This window comes from Mauremys reevesii, linkage group 8, assembly GCF_016161935.1.
Source record: "Mauremys reevesii isolate NIE-2019 linkage group 8, ASM1616193v1, whole genome shotgun sequence".
Classification (NCBI taxonomy): Eukaryota; Metazoa; Chordata; order Testudines; family Geoemydidae; genus Mauremys; species Mauremys reevesii.
The window spans coordinates 91,833,113-91,844,321 of record NC_052630.1 but is presented as its reverse complement, the minus strand read 5'-3'; the positions used below and the strand labels follow the sequence as shown (position 1 = coordinate 91,844,321).

Below are 11,209 nucleotides of genomic sequence, written 5' to 3'. Positions count from 1 at the left end.
TGTCCAGTGGTTACAGAGCAGACCTGGAGTTCGGTTCCCTGCTCTGTCACAGACTTCCTGTTTAATCTTGGGCAAGTCACTTAGTCTATCTTACCTCCGTGCCTCAGCTTGCCATCTGCAAAATGGGAATAAAAGTACTTCCTTACCTCACAGGGGTGTTGCTATTAGGATAAATACATTAAAAGACTATGAAGTGCTCAGATACAGTGGTAATGGGAACCATATAATTACTGAAAATAGATAATGACCATCAATGTTTTATATGCTCATGCAGCCTCAGTATTGTCTTCTTATTAAGAAGGCTGATATGGTTTGAGCTAGTCTTTAAATGCCTGTTGCAGATAATAAAGGTATATTATTGTTACCCCTTTTGACCTGCATGGTTAGCCAATATTCGGGGTCTTGTGGGTTGTTTCTGTTAGGAGCAGAAATTGATGATGGAGTCAGGTATTTCTTTGATGCAATCCTGTTTATTTACAAAGTATGTACACAAAGTTCTGTTTATATTAACACAGTAGGAAGCAATCAACAGGAGGCAGTATTTTTGCTCAATATTCCAAGCCTCTTGTTCCAGCCAGCATTCCACCCAAACAGCTCTCTGACTTAGTTTTTTTTCTCAGAATCATGCTACAGGTCCTTCTCTGCCTGTCTCTGATGCTTCCTTCCTGCCTCCTGTGTGTGTGTGTCTATGGCAGGGGTTGGCAACCTTTCAGAAGTGGTGTGCCGAGTCTTCATTTATTCACTCTAATTTAAGGTTTCGTGTGCCAGTAATACATTTTAATGTTTTTAGAAGGTCTCTTTCTATAAGTCTATAATATATAACTAAACTATTGTTGTATTTAAAGTAAATAAGGTTTTAAAAATGTTTAAGAAGCTTAATTTAAAATTAAATTAAAATGCAGCGCCCCCCAGACTAGTGGCCAGGACCTGGGCAGTGTGAGTGCCGCTGAAAATCAGCTCGTGTGCCGCCTTCGGCACACATGCCATAGGTTGCCTACCCTTGGTCTATGGTGTTTCTGACTGCATCTGTCCACAGAGAGCTCCAACAAAACAATACCCAGCCCTCTGCATTTGCATTCAGCCCCTATAACTCAGCTCCTGACCAGCCTTGCCAACTTCATGGTTATAACAATGATGCAAATCATGTCCCCTTGGAACTTTATGTTGGCGACAGTGATAAAACCCTAACCCTCCTGGTCGAAGAGCACAGGCCCCCCCAGCTTGAGATAAAGGAGAATCACCATTAGAGTATAGGTACAGTCACAAAGTCACATTGTGATTTGTTGACTAGACCATTTTTATTATGTGCACAAACTTCCAATGGTGCACAACTGGAGTCTCATCACAAACACCCAAAGAACACTTCTGCCCATTATATTGTGCGTGTGAGCCAAGGTTTGATGGGTGGTGGAGAGGAAGGGGAGAGTAAAAAGTGAGTTAAAATGTCACTCCCCATTCCCAAAGTGTAGGGTGACCACATGTCTCATCTTGCCGGGACAGTTCCCTTTTTGAGTCCCGTTCTGGACGTCCCGATTTGTTTGGCAAAACTGGGCATTTGTACTGTTTGCTCTTGCCAACTGATCATCAGTTGGCAAGAGCAAATGGGACAAATTCCCAGGTTTGCCAAAAAAGGGGTGTGTGCCCTCCCCTAGGGGGATGAGGAGGAACATTCAGTGGGGCAAGCACTGATGCCCGGCAGTGGGACTCGGGTCATCAGCACTAGTGCCAGCCCCAAGTGGTGAGGCTCAGACGAGCGGCAACGCCCGGTGGCTCGACCCAGCTCCATGTGTGGGGGATGCTCAGGTGAGCAGTGGCACCAAGTGACTCGGGTGAGCCCCATGCGGGAGGGGTAGGAGGGCCTCGGGCCAGCCCCTCACAGTGTCCCATTTTCACCTTGGGAAATATGGTCACCTCACCGAAGTATAAGGCAGCAGTTTGTTTCCCTTTCATGGACATTTAACTCACTTTTTAGTCTAAAAGCTAAATTGGGAGATATTGAATATATTCATATCTTTTTTTTTTTTAATAAAATGAGTTGAAAATGGATGCTGGACTGCAATCTGATGCTGAAAAGGCAGTGGGACCTCCAGGGACCTGAGTGTGGGGACAGAGAGAAGGGGTCCAAATTGTCTAGGAAATCTAAAAAAACAACAAAAAAAAGTGTTAGAAAAATTCACACACAAATATATTCAAATTAGCAGAGAAAAAGTATGTATAGCTTCCTCCTAACTACTAATCCTGCTTATTCTTTTTACTAGAAACTATTTTTAAGCATGGCCGCCCAGAGGATTCAGGGGGCCTGGGATGTTCGGCGGCACCCCCCCCCCCCATGAATTGCCACCGAAGACCCGGAGTGGAAAAAGCTCCAGGGGCCTGGGCCCCGTGAGAGTTTTCCAGGGTCCCCGGAGTAAGTGAAGGACCCCGCTCCAGGGGCCCCAAAAAACTCTCATGGGGGCCCCTGCGGGGCCTGGGGCAAATTGCCCCACTTGCCCCCCCTCCAGGCGGCCCTGTTTTAAAGTATGGGAGAATACACCTGTATAGTCCCACCAGACTATTTTTAAAAGAATTTTTTTTAAAGATGTAAAATTAACCAGCCATGCTGCATTAGCTCTCAGTCACTCTAAGATGTACATTGTAGCAAATGGTGTACTTTTCAGGTAAGGAAAAGCAGTCAGCTTTCTGTCTTGTTTTCTCATACATGCCTAAACTATACACTAATAGCCTCCTAACACACATCATCTATTGGATTATTGCTACACTATCTATTAGCTATATAAGACCCATGAGCCACAACAGAATATTGCTTATTCTATTTAGAGCATTGTAGGTTTGTGTTTTCCATATACACAGTAGCCAGCTTGTCCTAGCACACTAAAGCCTGCTATACCATAATACTGTGAAACTGCTTAACAATTTCTAGATGATGTGTTGTCAGTATTGTTTTGATGCAGGGGTTTGAGATTCGTTCTTCTAAAAACACCAAGAGATCTGTAGAAGTGATTTTTGTCTGTCAGTTTGCAGTTGTTCTGGGTCAATTAGGAGATAAAGGTGAAATATCCAGATGGATGCTGCAAGGTTCAATAAAGTAGAAATTCCTCCTCAGGGCAGGCAGAGTCGAACCCACGTTGTTTAGGGTCAGAGACAAAATGACCTTTTCCTGCAGTTGTGAATTAGCTCAGAGGAGATCTTTGTGTCAATTTTGCCTACTCACTTTCAGATAAAACAGCATCCACTGGATCACTAACAGAGCTGGTTTTATTTACCATTTTAATTAATACGATGGAAGAGGGAGTAAACAGCTGCCTCAGTGAAATTTGCAGATGATAATACAGTAAATTGATAGGTGTTCCTAAACCCCTCAAGGGCAGAGAAATAATAATAATGATAAAAAAAAAAGGTGCCTGGAAAGATTAGGAATATTGGCAGCAATAACAAAATAAAATTCAGCCTGGAAAAATATAAAGTAATACATCTGGGGAAAATAATCTGGAAATGGATATTCAATGGGAGGGAGATGCTAAGAAAGAAAGCTTGCATTGAATTTGCCACGAGTTATCTTGACAGCAACAAAAAAGCTAATGCAACTTTGGGTTACAATTGAAGAGCCCTCATACTACTGAATACAGAGGCAGCAGTCCCTTTCTATTTGGCTACTGAGACCTACAAAGGTGTATTTAATTCTGGGCACCTCAAGCGCCAGAAAGATGTTGACAAATGGGAGTGAATTTAGGGAAAGCAACCAAAAAGTAGGATGGGTCTGGAGAGAAGATTAAAAGAACTAAATATGCAGTTTTATCAGTAACTAAGGAAGATGCAACAGACACCTACAAGTATCTGAATGTGTAAAACTGACAGGAAGATTCAAAGTTGTGAAGGGTAATACAGTGGAGGCTAGCTAGGAGTAGTGAGATTAAATTCAATCAAGGGACATTTTAGCTACATCTATTAGATTTAAGGCCATGCTGGCACTGGTACCCTAAGCAATGATGGGACTGAAACTCTCTCCATCATTTCCCACTCCCTTCCCCCCAAATCACCTCACACCGCAAGCTACCAGATCTCCTATTGTTGCTGTTTCTTCTCCTTGAAAGTTCTCTTTGCCTTGGCTCAGTTGTGTGCAGGGCTTGCATTTAGATCCCAAACCTATACCAGAATCCTTTGCTTTAGGCTCCTTAGCTTTGAATAGAGGTGACATGTAACTGTTGATAATCTGGCCTGCTAAACCCAGGGTTGTGAGTTCAATCCCTGAGGGGGCCATTTAGGGATTGTTCCTGCTTTGAGCAGGGGGTTGGACTAGATGATCTCCTGAGGTCCCTTCCAACCCTAATAGTCTATGATTTAAAGGTTCTGGAGATATGTAGCAGAGTTCAGAGCAGGGCATATAAACCCTGGCAGAAATCTCAGAGGGAGACGTGACCCCATGTGCCTCCCCTTCCCCCCACGAGACACTCTTGGCTTTGAAGTGGATGTTGCAGCAGCTGGTGCAAAGGATTCTAGGGCATATCTGGGCATTAAAGTTTACTGATGTACATGACTAATAGAGAAAACAGGAACCAGATGGCAAACCATCCATAGAAAAACTACTTGGGACTAGTTTTGAGTGAGTGATCCTGGAAATCCCAGTGGTATTTTAGCAGTGCCCCTTAAGATATGGGGCCTTAGGTGGCCAGCTGCTTAACCTATGTCCACCTCTGATTAGAGCAAAAGGAAGTACTGGAAACTGCAGAGACATAATTAGAGGGGACAAGGAACAAGAAAGTGGCTAAAAGAAACTATTCTGTGCCAGACTGGGGCTCCTTATCCTACGGAGTGTGACCCCCGGGGGTGCCTGGAAGGAAGGCCCAAGGATCACACCAGGGGCCAGGTCCTTCCTGATGCTGTAACCACTCTTCCCTGCCCGATCCACCCCACTGCACTGCACTTCTCCCCTTTCTCAGCAGCCTTCAGCTGGGGCCAACAGTGAGTGCTCCCAGAGGGGTCAGAGTTGCCCCAGAGTTGAGCACTGTGAGGGAGAGAAAACACGCTCCAGCACCCACTCCAGCCCTTCACACAGCCACCCCACTGCCCGCAATCAGCCCCTGGCTCCTCACCACAATCCCAATATTGGGTGGCTCCTGGCCCTGGTAAGAAACCAGGGATTGTTTGAAGTCGTGCGGGGCACAGAGACTCACTGAGTCCCTCTCTCGTGGGAGGGGGGAGCGATCTAAGGGGAGGAGGCTCCCGGGCACCCCAAGTTCTCCCTCTCCCCAGCGGGGCTGGAACAGTTTTTATAGCGGGGATGCTGGGAGCCACTGAACCAAACTGTAACCCCTGAATATGCTGGAAACCCCTTCGAGCCAGGGGGTGCGGCAGCACCCCCAGTTCCAGCCCCTAAGCCCTCGCTCCCCTGCCTCCCAGCGCCTCCCCTGTCCCAGGCTCCCCCCGCCGGCCCGATGCCGACCCTGGGCTGTGGGGCCAGGCTGGACCGGGGCGCGGGTCTCTCCTGCGGCCAGGCCGAGGTTCGCAGGGGCTGGGAGTGACTCGGCGCGGCCGGCAGGGGGCGCTGCTGGGCCAGGCTGAGCCGCCCGCCGGTGGGGGGTGCGGGGCCGGGCTCCGAGGGGAGGTTTTGGAAAGTGACAAGTGAGGGGCTGAGGGAGCGAAGCAGCCGCCCCCGCTCAGTGCCCGGCCGGCGCGGGGAAGGGCTGGGAGGGCAGAGCCCCCCCCCCGGCACAGCGCGGCGGGGAGAGCTGGCCCGGGCTCCGGGCTCCGTCCCGCGGATGTCGGAGTAGCGCCAGCCGGCTCAGGAATGCCCCGGCCGGGCGGCTGGGCGCGGAGCCTCCCGCCGCTGCTGCTGCTGCTGCTGCTGCACGCGGGGAGCCTGGCGGAGCGCGGGGGCGCAGCCCGAGGTAAGACGCGCCGCGGTCCCCGCTCGGCTCCCGGCGCCGGGCCCTTTGCAAAGTTCCCTGCCGCTGCTCTGTGTCCCCGGGGGGACGCGCTGCCTGCCCCCCCCAGCGCTCCCCGCCCTCCCCCCAGCGCTCCCCGCCGCTCCGCTCCTCCATCCCCTCTGCCCGCCCGCGGGGCGCCCTCTGGCTGCGGGGCCGGGGCGCTCCGCTGTCATCGCGGCGGAAAGAGGCTGTGGGGCTTCTCTCTCCCCTCCCGTCCCCGCCAAAGAGCCGGAGCCGGCTCGGCCCGGCCCGCGCCGATGCCGGAGGGGGGGGGGAGTCCGGCGGACTTTCCGCAGGGCTCGCATGTGTGTGAATGAAACTGGGTGACCCCAGACAAAGCCCCGATTCTGCAATTGTTCCCTTGTCGCTTCCACCCTTCCCAGCTGCAGCCCGAGAGGTGGGAGGAGGAGCAGCAGCTGTGTGTGTGTGTGTGCGCGCACTATTTGTATTTGCAAAGTACGGTAAAAACTGGGTGCATCTGGGCAGTGGGTTGAATGTGGTTTCTAAGCCGCAATCTAATGCATACTTGATTTGGATCCTCTTTAAAGACAATGGCAACATTTAGAGTAAAGCTAATAAGAAAGGCAAAGCGTATTACCTTCCCCTGCGGGAAGCCATCAGTGCTTCCCTCTCCTCTCTGTGCTGGGACACAATGAAAGGGAAGATGGGCTGTTCCTGTGGATACAACTGATTCTTTCTTTGAGGAGGGGTGAAAAGTTGATTCAAGCTGTCGGGGTGTTGGGCTTCACTTTAATATGCAATCTGTGTCTGGTTAAGACAACTGAAAGAAACCCCTTTTTGATATTGTTTTAAGCTGTATTTAGAAAAGCACCGACACAGCATAAGGTACCAAAGAGAAGGAGAGTGAGAATATCTTTTTAAGGGGCAACACTGAACAAGAGGCCTTTTCAACCATCCATAGACATTAAAATGTAATTTTTTTATTAACCAAGACTAACCTGGAAGCTGCTTATAACAGAAATTGTATATATCTTTGGGACAGGTTCTGGTATCTTTACTCCCTTACTGCATGAATAGTCCCATTGATATCAGTGAGGCTGTTTACAGAGTAAGGAGGTATTCATCCTAACTAAGTGTACTAGAATCTCGCTGCCTAAGATTAAATGTGTATCAGTTGATAATTTATTAACTGGGTTTTTGGAATGAAGGTGAGAGTATAACCAGAAAGCAGAGAGAAGTAAAAGCTTGAACATCAGTTTGTTCATCCTGAAGAATATCCTTTGAGGAATTTTAAGTCTACAATTTACCTCTGTCAAATTGCAAACATTTTAATCCAGTAGTTAGACAAAGTTTTGTTAGGACTTTATATTTCACATCAGTATTCTTCTTCTTGAAAAATACTATTACCAGGCTCTTTCTTAAGAGACGTATTTGGCTTATTTTCCTCTGATTTCCAGCATTCCTATATTGCCGTTAATGAAGTCAAGTTTTATACTTGATCTGTACGGAATTGCTTCATAAAAACACTTTCCAAGAGTTTGACTGAGTTGTTAGCTAAATGTAACTATACCTAGGCCTTTCATTCTGCTTTTGATAATTTGACTTATGGTCTGTAAGGTAATATTATCAATGATGATTTGTCTTTTTAGTTCCAGCTATGTGGAATGCTTTGCCATCTTACTGCATATATATTGTTCCAGGGCAAATTGATAACAATGACCTTAAAGCAAATCTCTTGTTTAGTTTTAACCAACAATATTTGTGATCCGTTCATTTTAATATTGTTTTATTTTTAATTGTAGCCATTTCAATAATTTTAGATTTGAGTCGTCATATAGCACATACATAAAAGAAACGGAGGCTGATAGCCTGGATTGGCATTAGGTAAAGTGTGCATATTTAGGCTAAGATATTTAAAAATGACTAGTGATTTTGCATGATTTTTGAAAGGCTTCAAAAAATGCTGAGCATGCATAACCTAACATCAGGCCCCTGTAAGGTGTGTCAGGTTGGTCATGTCACTTTTGAAAATCTTGGCCATAATGTATATTCAAAAAAGAAAAATATACATTAATGCCATGTTAAGTTTGAGTTTAAATACTCAGAGGTCAAGCAACGAAAAAGTTAAGGTTTTAATAAAGAGTCAAGGTGAATGAGGTAATATCTTTTATTGGACCAACTTCCATTGGTGAAAGATACAAACTTTTGAGCTATAGAGAGCTCTTCTTCAGGTTTTAGGGCCAACATGGCTACCAAAATGCTGAAAACAAGGTTTTAATAACACCAGCTCAGCCAATGGCCATATTGCACATGCTATGGAATGGTTTCCTTTAAAAAGTCAACTGTTGACAACAGTTACCACACAGTGGTCTGAGATTATCCCTATCTTTCACTATGTCCCCAATTCTGCTGTTGGATCCATGTGGATGGATCCTGTTGATGAGTACTAGGGTCTAATACACATTTAATTGCTGGATCAGGGTCTAGCCTTAGAGAAGGAGTTCTCTGACATCTGTGTGGTGACAGCTGGCTAATGTTGAATGTCTTCTGTGGAATATTTTATGTATATTTGACAACATAAACATTAAAAAGGCCAAGTTAATGTTACTATGAACCTTCACGTTTTCATTTCATGACCTTTTAGTGTTTAAATTAATAACCTTAATGTTACCTTAACATGAGGTTTTGTTTTCTTTTTAATAAAGTAAAAGTTCAAAAAAAAAAAACAACAACCCCAAACCTTATTATGCTCAATCAGCAGTTTAAGCCCACAATTTGCTGTCTTGGATTTACTGTAAATACTGCAGGAGAGAGGCTCTATTCTGTGCTACTTACAAGCTGTGCAGGAGCATAAGGATTTCAATACAGAATTAATGTCTGCATTGAAATATTGTCTGTAGAAATGTTTGCTATATTGTAGACTTTTCTCCTAGATATTAATTAGTGTTAACTTGGTGCCAGATTTAAGTATTGTATTGCCTCAGATTAGCAAACATTATCAGCATGCAATGAGAAATTTTTAAATACATACAATTAATTTTTGTTCTAAATATGTAAGGATCTAGACCTCAGTGAAGATTAGCTAACTTGAAAATCTTAAATGATAACATTTAGCAGATTTTGAGTTATGTAAGCAAAAAGATATATTACCATTTACTTAAACGAGAAGTGTTTCATTTATTTTTTCTGTAATTCAAAAATGGGTGAATGGATTTCTCCACTCCCCACCCCCCACTACCACCACCAAAAAAGGCCCATGTGCTTTGGCTGAGACCAAACATGGACATTTCAGATGTAAAAGAGGATATTTTTTCAGACCTGTGAAAATAAGGCCTTTAATGAACATCCTTATATACTGGTAACCTTAACAACTGTAAAACTTTCACTGTCAGGAAAGCTTTAATACTGATTGATTGGGAATCCAAGGTCTGCCTGCCCATTGATCTTCATGATTATTATTTAATATTCACATTACAATAAAACCAGAGCCCCCAACATGTACAGAAGTTACCATAAAATGACCTGTTCAAACATGTGGTTTCTGCTCCAAAGAGTTTATAATCTGACATCCTGATCCTGCAAACTCTTCAGGGCGAGGGTAAATTAATTCATGTCAGTAGTCAGTTCACTAGGACAACTCATATGAGTAAAAATAAGTAAGTCTTCAAGCATATGTAGGATGGGGCTTAAAAATCTGCTCATGTCCACTTTGGGTTACTAAATAATCTAGTTGAGACATGATCATGTGATGTAAACTATCCTGCATAGTTATCTTTCTAGCAGTGATGTCTAATCATTTTAAAAATCAACTGTCTGGTTATTGACTGAGAGAGGATCACATGATCTTGTGATCTAAAATAGAAGCATTTTGGCACAACATAAGCCTGCTGCATCGTATTTAGTACAAAATCATCTTTGTGACATTTAAATGTAACTCATGCTCCATGCAGAATTTGAACAGAGTTTCTTTGGTCTTCTGTTTTTTGTTTTTGAAGGGTTGGCAGCCACAGTACAGGAAACAAAACATAGAAAAAGCAAATTAAAAGCAGCATGCAAGTAAAAGCAGCATGCAAATAAATAATTTATTTTTAAATGCTCTTCCCAAGTGCACTGAGAGGTTGGCCCAAAAATGTTCTGAGTAAAACCACAAGGTTAGTGTGAATATGAGGAACAGGAATTCTGTAACTTGGCTTTTCCCCCCTCACTCGTTACAGTATCTGTGATGGCTATTGTTATTACACGTCCAGCTTTATTATTGTTGAATACACCTCTACCTTGATATAACGCGACCCGATATAACACGAATTCAGATATAACACGGTAAAGCAGCACTCCGGGGGAGGGAGGTGGGACTGCGCACTCTGGTGGATCAAAGCAAGTTCGATATAACGCAGTTTCATCTATAACGTGATAAGATTTTTTGGCTCCTGAGGAGAAGCGTTATATCGAGGTAGAGGTGTATCATGTGGCTCTGTGAGCTAAAGTAGAGTCATGGCAGAAATACCATGAATAGGGTAAAACAATTTTTATGCCTAAAAACATATATCCATAGACTATGTATTTTAGATAATAGGAAAAACTGTTGCCCTTTTTGAAAGTTACCTCCAGTGGATTAGCATTACTCCATCTTAGATTGGGAGTGCTATATCCCAGTTTTCTATTGCAGTCAGTATGCATTATATGTTTACAAACAAATAAAATGTTTCTATCATTGACTAACAGCGTATGGAAGGATGGAAATACGTTTTGGAGCTGTTTGACTGATTTTGGTATCTGGCATGTCTATTCACAAGTTGCACTAACTACAAATGAATGATTAGAATAATAGTTTGTGTATTACTGTAATTATGTCCATGGAGAATGGCGTGCTAATTATATACACATAGGACATTTTGTTTAACTTAAGCCTTTGCAAATGAGATCTAGGCAGGGGTCTACTTAAAGATTTCTTAAAGCTCTTAAATACAAATATCTAAAGCTGGACAAAAAACCTTCCCTGAGGTGTGACACTAGATACTGTTCTTCAGAGACATGCACAGAAATGCAGTAGCCTTCTGAGACACTAAAAAGCACCTCAGAGAAGAAAATTCTTCAAAAACCCCTAACTAAATGCAGCTGCTTGTAACATATAAGCTATCTTGCATGCCAGAAATATCCAAAAAGGTAACTAATACAAAATAAAAAATAAACAGTGTATCCCTTCCAGGCGCTGTCCTCCACTGTCATCTTGCCATAGCGAGCTCAGTTATGAATTTTATGTTTAGAAATGTGTGTGATTTTTAGAAACATGGTTTAAATCTGTAAATTTAGAAACAATTTTGTTT

General features: G+C 44.0%; 1 protein-coding gene across 1 annotated transcript in view; it reads left to right on the top strand.

The window, feature by feature from the left end:
- The first annotated feature begins 5,698 nt into the window (after nucleotides 1-5,698).
- The window catches only part of ROR1 (receptor tyrosine kinase like orphan receptor 1), a 240,878-nt gene continuing 235,367 nt past the window's right edge, over nucleotides 5,699-11,209 (top strand). The window contains exon 1 of the mRNA XM_039486399.1: nucleotides 5,699-5,885. Coding sequence (XP_039342333.1) covers nucleotides 5,786-5,885 — 100 coding nt within the window. The 5' untranslated portion in view covers nucleotides 5,699-5,785. The remainder of the gene's footprint in view (nucleotides 5,886-11,209) is intronic.